This window comes from Ciconia boyciana, chromosome 23, assembly GCF_034638445.1.
Source record: "Ciconia boyciana chromosome 23, ASM3463844v1, whole genome shotgun sequence".
Taxonomy (NCBI): Eukaryota; Metazoa; Chordata; class Aves; order Ciconiiformes; family Ciconiidae; genus Ciconia; species Ciconia boyciana.
The window spans coordinates 3,936,956-3,949,718 of NC_132956.1; the positions used below are offsets into that span (position 1 = coordinate 3,936,956).

General features: G+C 56.1%; 3 protein-coding genes and 1 long non-coding RNA gene across 5 annotated transcripts in view; 2 read left to right on the plus strand and 2 right to left on the minus strand.

The window, feature by feature from the left end:
• Nucleotides 1-115: 115 nt before the first annotated feature.
• BYSL (bystin like) lies at nt 116-3,315 on the minus strand. Its single transcript, XM_072844858.1, has 7 exons — nt 2,960-3,315; nt 2,708-2,876; nt 2,475-2,613; nt 1,972-2,105; nt 1,671-1,831; nt 1,003-1,105; nt 116-766 (listed from the first exon to the last, which is right to left on the minus strand). The coding sequence occupies exons 1-7, from the start codon at nt 3,231-3,233 to the stop codon at nt 418-420; spliced, it is 1,329 nt and encodes a 442-aa protein (XP_072700959.1). The 5' UTR covers nt 3,234-3,315; the 3' UTR covers nt 116-417.
• On the plus strand, nt 3,308-8,502 carry MED20 (mediator complex subunit 20). Its single transcript, XM_072844864.1, has 4 exons — nt 3,308-3,417; nt 3,555-3,709; nt 5,326-5,579; nt 7,284-8,502. The coding sequence occupies exons 1-4, from the start codon at nt 3,404-3,406 to the stop codon at nt 7,497-7,499; spliced, it is 639 nt and encodes a 212-aa protein (XP_072700965.1). The 5' UTR covers nt 3,308-3,403; the 3' UTR covers nt 7,500-8,502.
• On the minus strand, nt 8,484-11,611 carry LOC140643287 (uncharacterized). The gene is made up of 3 exons (XR_012039551.1): nt 11,434-11,611; nt 10,828-10,954; nt 8,484-8,861 (listed from the first exon to the last, which is right to left on the minus strand). It is a non-coding gene; the product is annotated as an uncharacterized lncRNA (long non-coding RNA).
• Nucleotides 11,612-11,836: 225 nt separating this feature from the next.
• Nucleotides 11,837-12,763, plus strand: part of USP49 (ubiquitin specific peptidase 49) — a 34,713-nt gene continuing 33,786 nt past the window's right edge. Inside the window, exon 1 of one of the 2 annotated variants that reach the window (XM_072844583.1) lies at nt 11,837-11,882. The gene's annotated coding sequence lies outside the window, so the exon portion shown is untranslated. The remainder of the gene's footprint in view (nt 11,883-12,763) is intronic. The other variant, XM_072844582.1, reaches the window with a different exon arrangement.

Genomic DNA, 12,763 nt, shown 5'->3' on the forward strand with positions numbered 1-12,763 from the left:
CCGAGGCTGGTGGCTTTGCTCTGCCACCTGCTGGGGACAGGACAAGGTGGGGTGGGGACAGGGCAGGACCACACAGGGATGCCACCGCAGAGAGGTGGGCAGAACCACCCCTGACTGACGGATACGGCTCGGGCTTTATTTTCCAATACAGGAACAGGCCAAACCCTCCCAGGTGCTGGTGGCACCAGGTTCCCGGGTGGGACAGGGGCCGCCCTGCCCCGTGACAAGCAGCGCAGGGAGCATGGTCCAGCTCTACAGGCACAGCCTGCCCCCAGCGCCCGCTCGAAGCGGCAGGATCCTGGGACGGATGCTCCCCGCACGCCTCTCCACGGCTTCGCTCACGCACCGGGCTCCCAACTGCGTCCAGCAGCATCCCAGGAGCAGGGTGGGCTGCAGCTTTTCCCTGCCTCTCCCTGCTCACTCCATGGCCACGGGCTGCTGCCCCTCGACATCCCGCGTCTTGGAGTTCACCAGCTCCCTCCGGATCTCCGGTGAGATCTGCGGATGGCTGTGGAACTTGAGCAGCTCGAGCAAAGCCTCCTTCTGCTCTGAGGAGAGGTCCTCCTTGTAGCGCTGGGCAAAGGCCAGGAAGCTCTGGTGCCACAGCACGGGCAGGACCCGCTGGTCCGTGCGGAAGGCCAGGAAGTGGAAGACGAGGGCATCCACCACGCGGAAGGGCAGGGCGTACTTCTTGTCGATGAGCAGCCGGAGGAAGATGCTGTTGGCGCCGCTGTACTGCATCTCGGCGATCTTCAGCATGGCCGCGCTGTGGGGATGGAGGGAGCACCGAGGTGAGCGCAGCCCAGGCAGGAGCCACGGGGCAGCAGGCACCCGGACACAACGATGACAAACCCAGTGCTGAGCCTTGAATCTCAACGCTGGAGGGAGCTGGGCGAACCCCCCACCTCCGAGATGCCAGAGAGGCCAAGGGACAGACCCGAGGCATTGCACCGGTGTCCCTAAAGGAGAACCGCTCCCGCCCACAACCTCCCAGCGCGTTACCTGGAGTGGAGGACGGGGATGGAGCACTTGGTGAGGATGCTGCCGATGATGATGGCCTCCCGCAGCGTGCAGGTCCCCGACTCACAGAGGGGGATGAGGATCCCTGCGGAGGGGGAACAGTTAGGCACCACCTGTCTTAATTGCAGCAGGCAGAGCCGCAGGACGCAGGGCTCAGCCGCTTCTCCTATCCCAGGACACATCTGACCCCAGGAAATAACAGCTCCTCCACCAGCTGCTGTTACAGGGGTCACAGCATCTCCCTGCCATGCAACTAGCCCCAGACCACCTCAGGCTGCCAGAGAAGACCAAGAGAAGACCAAGATCAGACCCGAGACAGTTCATAACCTGCCATCAACCTCCCAAAGAACCCAAATACCTGACAGCACTTCCTGGCAGCACCTGCATAAGTCTACAGCACTCATCACCTTTCCACCCTGAACACCGCAAACGGGCCCCTGGGGGAGTTTTGGAAGCCGCCTCGTCCACCACAGGGGACTCCCTGCATCTCTTTCACATCTCCTCCTCCCCACCGAGCCCCCAGGGCCACGTCACGCAGGGGTCTGTGTCCTGTCACGCCGGGCAGTGGTGTGCAACACGCGCCCCTGCTGAGCTTCCCAGATGGCAAGAGGCTCCCAGGTACGAACGGCAGCCCTGCAGGGAGTCCCTACCTTTGAACCAAGCTGCCGGCTTGAACAGAGCCTTCTTCAAAGCCATGTAGAGGTGAAAGTTGAGGCGCTTATACTCGGCGATGTCATCCCTGACCCGCGGCAGCAGCACCAGGTTGTAGAACCGCTGGGCCATCCTCTCCTTCAGGTTGGATGAAAATATCCTGGGAAAAGCAAAGCACAAAGCGAGGTGTGGAGACAGGAGGCCAAGCGGGGAACAGGTTGGTATGTTGCAAGTCTGGTTCCAGTTATGGAAAGAAAAAGCAAAAAATCCAATGTCAGCAGCTCCCAGAGATGATCTTACCTGGTGGCTTGGTACATGGCAGCTGCTGTCCACGTCTCCGGCTCTGTGATGTAGAGGATCTGCTCCCAGTTGGACAAGGCAGGAATGATTTTAAATGCCTTGGGGAGTTTCCCGCTCCTGTATTTAGACAGTACCTTAAAAAGACATGGACACAGGCCAGGTTGTGAGATATGGGCACTGTCAGCAGGGCTGCGGGACTTGTCTCGTGACCATGAGAAAGTTTTCCCCTCCCTTAGCACCTCTGGTAAGAAAGGACCATCCCAGGTCCTAAGAAAAGACCGTCCCAGGACCATCCTGGGCACGGTGCTCAGGAGATTGTCACTCGGAAACTCTCTGGGCCATTCAGTGACTGATACTACGCAAACTGCAGCTAATACACAGAACTGCCTGCACAGGGTAAGGATGGAGACGGCGTCACTGAGGGAGAGCGGGCACAGAGGCGGTGGCTGTGGGGCTCAGCGTGGCGTTTGCTGGGCCCCGGGGCAGAGCTGGTTTGGCCTCACCTCTCTGACGCCCCTGTAGACCTCCAGGACGCGGGGATCGAGCTGGGGCATGGGGCAGCCCGATATCTCCGACAGCGCCGTCTCCACCTCCGTCTGCTTCTCCGTGATCTTCTCCATGATGATGTCTGCCAGCGTGCGCCTGGGCCCAGCGCAGGAGGGACGCGAGTCAGGGGCCGTGCTGGGGAGCATCGGCTGCTGCCCCGGCCCAGCCCCTTCTCCCGCCGCCTCCTCACCTCAGCGGCGGGTTCTTGTTCATGAACATCTCGATGGCCTTCTCGTCCTCGGGGTCCACCTCCACCTCCCCGCAGTACTCCCCGCTCCGTCCTGCCGCCGCCGCCTTCTCCAGCGAGGGCCACTCCTCATCGTCCTCCGAGTCCGAGCCGGGGCCGCGCACCGCCGGGCCTGCGGGGGAGCGGCGCTGGCTGAGCCCAGGGCCTCGCAGCCTCGACGCCCGGGGGCGGGCTGGGGGCGAACCGGGGGCTCACCCAGCGCCGTGCTGCGCTGCTTGGGGGCGGCGGGCGCGCCGGGGCCGTGCTCGGCCTCCAGCTCCTCCTGCTGCCGCCGTGCCTGCTCCAGGATGCGCCGGGACAGCCGCGCGTCCACATAGCCCTCCCCGCCGCCCTCCTCCTCCTCCTCGGCCTGGCCGCCGCGCCGCTTCCCCCGCGCCGTGGGCCGCGGGGCCGCCTCCTGCAGGATTTGCTCGGCCAGCGGCAACGTGGGGCCGGGGACGGAGCCCCGCGCCCGCCGGGCCTTGGGCATGGCGGCGGGGCCTGAGAGGAGCTGCCGCCGCCCGCTCCGCCACCGGCCGCGCGTGCGCTCCGACTCCGCCCCTTCCGGCGGCGGCGCCAGCCCGCCCCTTCCGGCGGTACGGCGGCTCCGCCCCTTCCGGCGGCGGCTTCGGTCCCGACGGGGCGGCGGGCGAGTGCGGCATGGGGGTCACCTGGTGAGGGTGGGGGGGCTCCCGTCTGGGGGGTGGGGGGGGCGCCGCAGCGGGGAGGGAGCCGGGAGAAGCGGCCGGGCGGGCCCGGTGCGCTGCGGCGGGTCTCTGACTGTCCGCCCCCCCGCCCGCCCCGGTTACAGCGTAGCGCAGGTGCCGGTGGCGGAGGGGAAGAGCGTGCAGCAGACGGTGGAGATCCTGACGCGGAAGCTGGAGCTGCTGGGGGCCGAGAAGCAGGGCACCTTCTGCGTGGACTGCGAGACCTACCACACCGCCGCCTCCACCATCAGCAGCCAAGGTCAGCGCCGGGAGAGCCCCGGGCCGGGCCGTGCCGGGGGGGGCGGGTGCTCGCGGCCGGCCCGGAGCCGTCTCTTCTCCCAGGGCCGTTTCCAGCTCCTTAACGTGGCGTTCAGGGGGCTGCTGGTGGAAGCCGGTTGCGGTGACAGCACGGTCTCCCGTGGAACGAGTGTCTGCCGTAGGTGAGGCCGCGGCTCTGTCCGGCCCCGGGAGGGTCGAGGCTTTTCCTGCGGGTCATCGCGGTTCCGTTTATCCTTGCGGGGAGCGAGCAGCCATCTCGCTGCCTGCGGAATGCCTTCTCCGCCGCGCAGGGTGCGTCTGCTGCCGTTCCCGTTGGCCCCTTCTCTCCTCCGGGAGAAGGAGCGTCCCTGTGCTGGTCCTGCCGGAGCCGGAGAAGGTCGGTGCAAGGCACGGCCCAGCCTGCCGCGGCCGACGCTGCGTGCTGGGGCTGCCCTGAAGCAAAGGCTCTTCTGCCCACTCGCAAGCCCTGCCTTCCCCGTTCCCTGCGTGCCCCAGCGGTGCCCTACGCTGGGGACAGCCGTGTCGCGTGTCTTTGCTGTCCGTGTGTTTTTGTCCCTGAAACTTTTTTGAAACGCTGCTTCTGTCGGAGTTGCTTTGGAGGCTGCGTTTGGCTCTGGAGAGGATGGGCCCAAGTCTCCTGGCAGCATCCGCCGGCTCTGCCCGTCTCCCCAGGGCGGTGAGGAGCAGCTCCAGGAGGGTTTGAGGCATGAGATGACCCAGCTGTTTCTAGAGGACGTGCTCGGAGGGCCCCAAATCCCCTCTTGACATAGCACAGCCTAAAACGGTATCTCAGAGGTGTGGCGCGGCCTGCTCACCTTGAGGGGCTGTTCTGGCCTCTTTTTTTTCTCCTAAACACCTGGATTTTCACATCATTTGAAAACGCTAACGGGAACATCGCCTGGTGGCTCTGTGGCTGCAGAGGTCAGCACTGAGCCCGTGCAGCCTCAGGGCTCTGCCCAGCCGGTTTGCCCGGACAGACCCATTCCAAGCTACCAGAGCAGCTCGGTCCTGCTTTTTCTGCAGCTGGAACTTGCACGGCCACATGCCTGGAAAGGCTTTTTTGACCTATGTAGATAAATACGAATTTTTTCCAGCTTTTAAAGCATGGTACAAACCAGGCGTGTTCTCTCTGGACACCTTGTTTTCCAGAGCACATCGCAGCACATCCTTCCCGTGCAGGGCTGGTGGGTGAGTGGGAGGAGAGGCAAAGCCCAGCCTTCCTCCAGTGACCGTGGGCAGGAGGACAGGCAGCGGATGCCCGGCCCCACACTCGGGGATGGGAGGTGGGTGCTCTTTGCTGACCCCCCCCCACCAGTCTGCTGGGGATCTCGTGTCCAGCTCACCCTCTGGTCTCCGAGTCATGCTGGCCTATTACCCTTGGGCTGCAGAAGATTTTTTTTTCCCCTTTAAATCTTAAGAAGGAAATACAATCTGTTCACTGAACGCCCGGTTAACATAAAGCGTGTATGAGCGGTACAAGGACCCTGGAATTAAAGCAACAAGGAGGACAAAAGGGAAAAACAGGTGCTTCTTTAAAGCACATACAAGCGCAGGACTGTTGATTTTACAGCCCAAATACCATTGCTTTTATTTCAGGGCAGACAGGCAAGCTGATGTATGTGATGCACAACTCCGAATATCCCCTCAGCTGCTTCGCTCTCTTTGAAAACGGTCCCTGCCTCATAGCAGATGCCAACTTTGATATCCTTATGGTGAAGTTGAAAGGCTTCTTCCAAAATGCCAAGGCAAACAAGATAGAGAGCCGGGGCACCCGCTACCAGTACTGTGACTTCTTGGTGAAGGTCGGCACGGTTACAATGGGGCCCAGTGCCCGTGGGATATCTGTGGAGGTAAGAATCATCTTTGAAGGGTATGAAATACAACTACAGACAGGGAAATCCCACGTTGGAGGCTAGACGAGAAATCCCCTGTCCCTTCCGTGTCTCGATTGTATTGCTCGTTGCTGGTAGTTTGTACTAGATGCGTTCATGTATGCAGCAGGCAGGGTATTTGTCTCCTTTTCACAACAAGGTTTGATTCAGGCAGGTACTTCGGGGCTCAGCTGCAGCTACGGAAATCCTGTCATTGATGTGCCAACAAACAAAACCCTGAAGGGATGCCATCAAACTAAAAAGCTGCTTAAAGTCCTGATGGACAACACTAGTAGCGCACTTCAGGTTAATAAGCATACCGAGAGGGACAAAACAACCTCTTCAGCTGCTAATTTGATGCTGATTTGGGTTTTGCTTTCTTTCCCCATCTCGAGCAGACAGCGGGGCTGAGGCAGCCCCGGGAGAGCAGGGCCCTCCTGCCCCAGGTTCTGCTCACATGGTGTAGAGATGGTCTTCTCCTCACCAGAGAGCTTTTGGCAGGTGTCAGTCCTACCCCATGGCATGCCGACCTGGATTGCTGCACCATGGGGTGCACCATGGGCTCGAAGCCTGCCATCAAACCTCTTCTGTGCTCCCCGATCAGTGCCGTGGCTGCTGATGAGGCTTGAGAGCATCGGTTGCCAGCTGCTGACGGGCATTTCACAGGGTGGAGGCTGGGCTGAAGCAAATTCTGAAGGGAGATCCTTCAGTGTACACGAAGGGGCATGGGAGGATCTAAGGGCATTTGGGGAGATGGTTTGCTGAATGCAAGCATGAGTCGAAGGCTCGCAAGCCATGGACAAGCCTCAGCTGGGCTGAAAAACATCTCGGAAAAAGACAAGGAGCTGGGCTGCACTGGTATGGGAAGGGCAAAGCAGAGCAGTCAGACTCCGGACATCTAGGTATATTGGTGCCTAACAGTCTCCAAGATAGCTGACAATAAGATGCTTAAAAGTCCTTCAAAATCGGAGTTTATGCTTTTCTAAACATGCAAATCCTATAATCTGAAATACAATTAATAATCATGCTGCATCTACTCAGGCAGGTGTTCCTAGCCAGCAGGGATGAAGATTGAGAAACAGCTTATTTCTTCACTGCAGTAAACACAGATGTTGTAGCGTCAGTGTTGCTATTGACCTGGGGTTAAAAAGAAGCTTGTTTTACCCTAAACTTGAGTTCAGGACCAGATTTGCCAGGTGGTCCGGCTGCTTCTGTTTTAGTTTAGTAGTTTTCTCAGCGTTTGCATTAGGACCTACTCCTGATTTGGGACCAGACTCATATTTAGTAAAACACTTCAAGTCCTTAAGTCCCAAGGCTTTTTCCAGTACATTCCTGAAAGATGTCACAGCCGCATGAGTCATCGACCTACCAGCATGTGGGAATGAAGTTTGGTTTTGGATGGGGTAAAGTTAATGTGATGTTTGAACCAATGCCCCGAGACCTCCACTACTGGGGATTTAATAAAAGCAATGCCCTTACAGGGTACATTTTACCTCCCCTTGCCTTTTGAAGGGATTGCTTGCATGTTCCTAGTATGTCCTGTTCATTTATATTTGTCCATCCTTGTTATATGCTAAATATTCTCAGATGTTTTTATGAAAAGCGTTCTCTCTCTAGTGAGGCAGAGAGAGGAAAGCACATTGTCCCTGCCGCGAGCTTCAGGGCTGTGGTTTCTGTTGCCAGGTGGAGTACTGCCCCTGCGTGATAGCCAACGACTGCTGGAACCTGCTCATGGAGTTCATGCAGAGCTTCATGGGGAACCACACTCCCGGTATCCCGTCCGTGTTTGGCACCAAGCACGACAGCATCTACGGCCCAGCGGACACGATGGTTCAGTACATGGAGCTGTTCAACAAGATCCGCAAGCAGCAGCAGGTGCCTGTAGCGGGGATCAGATGAAAGGACTCCCTGGAGCCCGGTTTCGAGCGACTGCATCCTCTTTTCTGCCTGCCCATCTGGATCAGGAGTCCCTCCAAAAAGCGGCACTGGAGGCAGCCCAAGGTTTTTTTTTATTCTCAATCTCTTTCCACTGTTTCAAAGCAAAGGTTTTGAACGCTATGCATATTTCTTGTTGTCCTCCTTCACGTTTTTGAGTGGGATCTGGGCCCGTGGTTTTGGTCTGGGATCGGGCCCGTGGTTCTGGTGGTTCTTAGTACAGTGCTTCATGCAGGGGATTGCTGCTCATCGGCGGAAGGTGGGAAAAGGAGAAATTCCAGCCAAATGCATGCAAGGGGAGAGTTTCCTTGACTGCAAACAGCTACGTGAGAGATTTTTTTTTAATATTTTTTTTTAGATATCTACGTGGAAGTGTCTTGTTATTTTTCATCAAAATAAAAAGCTGTATTTTGTGAGGAGATGGAGTCTTTCTGCACAGCAAGTGTTGTGCTGTTTTGTATTGTTTATTTACAGCTTTTAAAATTTTCTGTTGCATGGAGACAATTCTTCAGCGGAGTTTTATCTTTGATTTGGTTCAAGAGCTTTGTACCCCAAAAGCAAACTAATTTCCCTGTGGCAAAATCTACAGGAATTTTTGCATTCCTATTATGGGTATGTTCTTAGCTTGCCTTCATCTTTTATGTCTGATAGGAGTATTAAAATCTCCTACCTCAGATGATACTGATGAAGCCTTGTGATAAATAAATAAATAAGCCTGGTAGGAGCCCTCTCATGCATTGAAAGAGAATACCAACCGCTTTATCTCATTGTTTGAAAGGTAGGTAATAAATGTCCTATCCCTGCACACCATTTCTCATTTGAGAAATCCTGGTGGCTTCAGCAGATTTAATGCAGTAAGGAAGCATTTGGGGAATAAAAGCCAAAAATATGATATCACTTGAATTTTTTTTTTTTTAGTGGTGATTTATTTTTACAGCAGGAAAACCAGGGAAATTAGATGCCTTTTGAGCTATCTGTCCCCTTGGTTTTACATGTTCAGTATCTGTCTGGCTTGTAGCTGTCATTTTTTCTTCTCCTCCCTGCTCCACACCCTGCTTGGTCTTAGAATAAGCAGAAACACCCTCATTTGGCCACCAACCTTTGGGCTGAGCTTCCTTCGTGGTTCCTGGGAAGGCTGTGTGTAGCAGGGTTCCAGCTCTGCAGCCCGTGTCCTGGATATAAAGGGCAGGTGTAGAGAAGGTCTAAGGATGGTTTTAGGAAGGGAGGTTTGCAAGAAGGACAGTGGGTTCCTCATGAAGAAGCAGCGTGCATCTTGCTCTCAGAAAATGTTGTTGGTTCCTTGCCAATACATGAGTCTTGAAGAGTCTGAAGAGCAAGTAAAACAGAAATAATTTCTTTCTAAATAGATTTTTTTTTTTTCCTTCTGAAGCAGTGGGGGGGAAGAAGCTGGTTTGTTACTTGATTTGCTGGCTGCTGGAGAACTAGTTATTTAGATATGACTTCTTGTGATTATCATTTATACCTGTAAGCCTAATTAACTGTTAGAGTGCCTAGAGCTTTTACTGTGGGCATTTAATAAACTTAATCAGCACTGGGTCTAGAAAGATCTGGTTAATGAGCCATAATAAATGGCATAATATACCGTAAGTGTGTTAGAAATTCCAGTATGCTGAATATACTGAACTTTTGCAACTCCTAGCTCAAGTTCATGACATGTGCACTGACTTCAGTGGGACTATTACTTTTCAGTGATGAAAATTCAGTGCAATCTGACCTGCTGTCGTTCCACTTAGTTAAGTGTGGCTGGGAAAACTTATGAAAACAAACTGCAGTCTTTGTAGGGATAGTTATTTCTGTCCTGTTTCCCCTTTTAAGTCTTAAGGTTAAAAAAAACAAAAAAACCTTTTAATGATCAGATTAGTCATGCTGAATGTTGCTGATGCTTTATTAATTCCCGAAAGATGCGTTCTGTAACCAGAGATGTCAAAACTCTGGTCACATGTCTTAAAAACATAAAATGTGTGCTGGAATCTCTGGGGACTTCTGTGCTCTTATTAATACATTGTACTGTTCCTAGAGTAATAAAATGGGACCCCTTGAGCTACATTCTGCCTTCAATTACACCATTACAGCCATTGACGTCAGTAGGTTTCTACGCGTGTAAGGATGGGTAGGATTTAGCCCTTTATGTCTTTGCAAAATTGTCCGTTGCTGTAACTGCATTGTGTGAACGAGGGGATCAGCTGCCCCACATGAGGGGCTGCTTTTACTCTGAGGCTTTTTACTTTCTTGATGGACAAATGACTGTTTTTCAGTCTTATTAGCTGCAGTAATCCTCCTCAATCTGCCCCCACCCCAGCATCAATACGGCAGGTTAACGTGGCTTTGAGCATGCTAGTCTGCATCTTAACAAGTCTTCAGGGGGCTTTCAGTTGTGTTACATTAATGGATTGAGCCAGTGTAATTGAAAACCACCCTAATTTTGCCTGTCAAAGGCATGGTCTGAAAGGTTGCTTTCCTGTTGCTCCCCAGTGTTTTCTTAGAGAATGCAAGATCGAGAGGGAGAGGCCGCCAAGCTGTAGTCCTGTACCACTGTGGATCCTTTTTTCTGCTTCTGCACCTCTCAAAAAAATCACTGCCAATGTTGTTGCTTTCTGTGAGTTGAAGCCTGACCTAGAGGGGACTGGGGTCTTGGGGATGTGGGTCTCACCCTGAAGCATCATTATAGCTTTCCCTCTCCTAGCTCTAAGTAGAGGCTGGGTGATGTTGCCAGGGTCACCAACGCTTCAGTGGCAGAGAGAGAGTCCAAGTCTCACTGCCACCCTGGGGATACTGTGGGCTTTTGTTCTGTTTTGTGCTGTGGCATTTTTTATGAGGAAGTACTAACATAGCAGCTGCACCCTGCTAAGCTTTACAAAGAGAGTGAGGACATAAGGGCCTCGTTAATCTTCAGTTTTAATTCTTAGCAGACATTACAGACTGAGGGCTCATTCCAGTGGGGAGCTGTTGAAGAGTTGAGAGGTGTGTGACTGTGGATTTCTGTGCAGGTATGGGTTCAAAACAGACCAGGCAGTGGTCAGTGTGGAGAAAAGATGACAAAGCTCACAGGAAGTGGAATTTGAGGGAAGGCTGTCTGGTGAAGGAGCTCACAAAGAGACCACAAGGCTGTGGAGTGTCCTTGTGCTGTGGCAGAAGAAAGCAGGCTCCCGCCTGTCACAGTAAATTGCAGTGCTTTGCCTCAAAACTTACTGGGACAAGATGGGGGGGGGGACGGGGGGGGGACAGACATTTTGTCCCTGTGCAAAGGAATCGTGTCTGTGACATCACTGACCTGTGCTTCATGCCATCAGTGCTGCGTGGTCCACGACTACTTGCTTGCAGCTTTGCCCCGGCTCAGTGCTGGCCAGAGAGCAGGACTCAACGCTCCCTGGCAGGTCCCCAGCGGTACCTCCTGCAGGCTGCAAAGAAGTGAGTTGTCCCGGTGAGTGCGGGTGACTCCCAAGTGTGGCTGTCCCTTGCTGGTGACAGGCTTCTCCCCGGCCTCAGTGCTGACATCCCTTTGTCTCTGACAAAACACGTTTCCATGCCCTCATGGCTCCTGCACTGTGGTGATGAGCGTGTGACCTAGGGGCCTTCGAGTGACCTCGGGCAAAGGCCAGTATGGCTCATGGGCCCTCGTTTGTGTGCCATCAGTGCTGTCTGGTGCCATGGGGTGCCCACCTCCGTCACCTCAGGGGCCTCCCCTGTCACCTCAGGGGCCCTGTGGGATGCCCCCCATCACTTTAGGGGCCCTGTGGGTGCACTCCCCTCCATCACCTCAGGAGCCCTGTGGGGTATCTCCCACCTCACACAGCCACCTCAGGGGCCCCGCGGGAACGCGCCACCTCCCGCGCTGCCCCTTTAAGAGTCTCTTTGTCTCCGAAACATCCTTATTTACCCTCCTGTGACTCAACCAAACTTCAGTCAGGGATTCACAAAGCCCGGTACGTCACCGTCCGGGGCCGGGCCCGGGCAGTCCCCGCCCCTCGGCGCTGCTCTCCCGCTACTCGACCGTAAGCCATTGAAGAGCTCTCCCTAGCGGCTACGCAGAGCTCGTAAGCTCTGCCAGAACTCTGTCTACCGCGGCGTAGACTGCGCAAACGACGTCCGTCGGTGCGCCAGCCGCGCCGTTAGCGCCAGGCTCCGCTCTACGGAATTGGCGTAAGCAGCGGCGCTGAATGGGGAGCGGAGCGAGGGGGAAGGCGAGCGCGCTGTGTGGCGTGCTCTCCAGCCAACGGCGGGGCGGGGCGGGGCGCGGCGGGCGGCCAATGGGCGGGGAGAGGGCGTGGCCGGCGGCGGTTGGGGTGTCTCGCGCTGGGTGACAGCTCGCGCGTGCTGATGATGGCGGTAAATAAAGGGGCTGGGGAGGCCGCGACCCCCTTGAGGGTGGGGGGAGAGGGGCGGGGGTCTGAGGGGGGCACCCCCCTGGGAGGAGGGTGCAGAGGGGTCCTCGGTGCCCCCCCCCCCCCCCGGTGCGGGTGGGGGGCACGGGGGGGGCGCCTGAGGCGGGCCCCCACCACCCCCCACCCGCGCCCCGGCGGCCGCCGCCTTTGTCTGCGGGCGGGAGCCCCGCGCCGGCCGCGGCGGCTCCGCAACTTTCCCTTTGTTGAGGCGAGGGGGCCGCGGAACCCCCCACACCCCCACCCGGGGCCCGGGCCCTCACTGGGAGCTCCACCGCCCCCGCCGGCCGGGGGAACGGCGGCGGGGGCCGCGTCCCGCCGCGGGTGGGTGCGGGGGGGGGTGCCGGGGGTCGTGGCCTTGCTGCCGGCGGGGAGGGGGAGCGCGGCTTTAAAAAACTCCCCCGTAACCCCCCATGCTGTGCTGGGGGGGGGGGGGGGGGGAGAGGGCACGGAAATGGGCAAAATCGGTCCTGATTCAGATTTTTTTAGGGAAATTTAAAAAAAAACCAAAACACTAAAAAAGCCGGTGGGTTTTGTGTGTTCCCCGCCCGCTGCAGAGGTAAACTGCAGAAGTTAATAACGGCGGAGGGGGGGGGCATCGTGGGTTTAGGTCTGTGGATGGCCAGCGTCCGCCTCAGGGAGCAAAGCACGCTTTAAAATCACGTTTTAAACCTCGTTCGAAGCAAAAGGGGGGCTCGCAGCAATTTATATCGCCTCCTGCAAATGCTCAAATAACCAAAGAAAATAACTGCTTACGCGTACGAGCCTCTACAAACAGGAGTCAATTTTAGCAAAGCTGCTCGTTTTAGGCAACGCGCCTGCTTAATC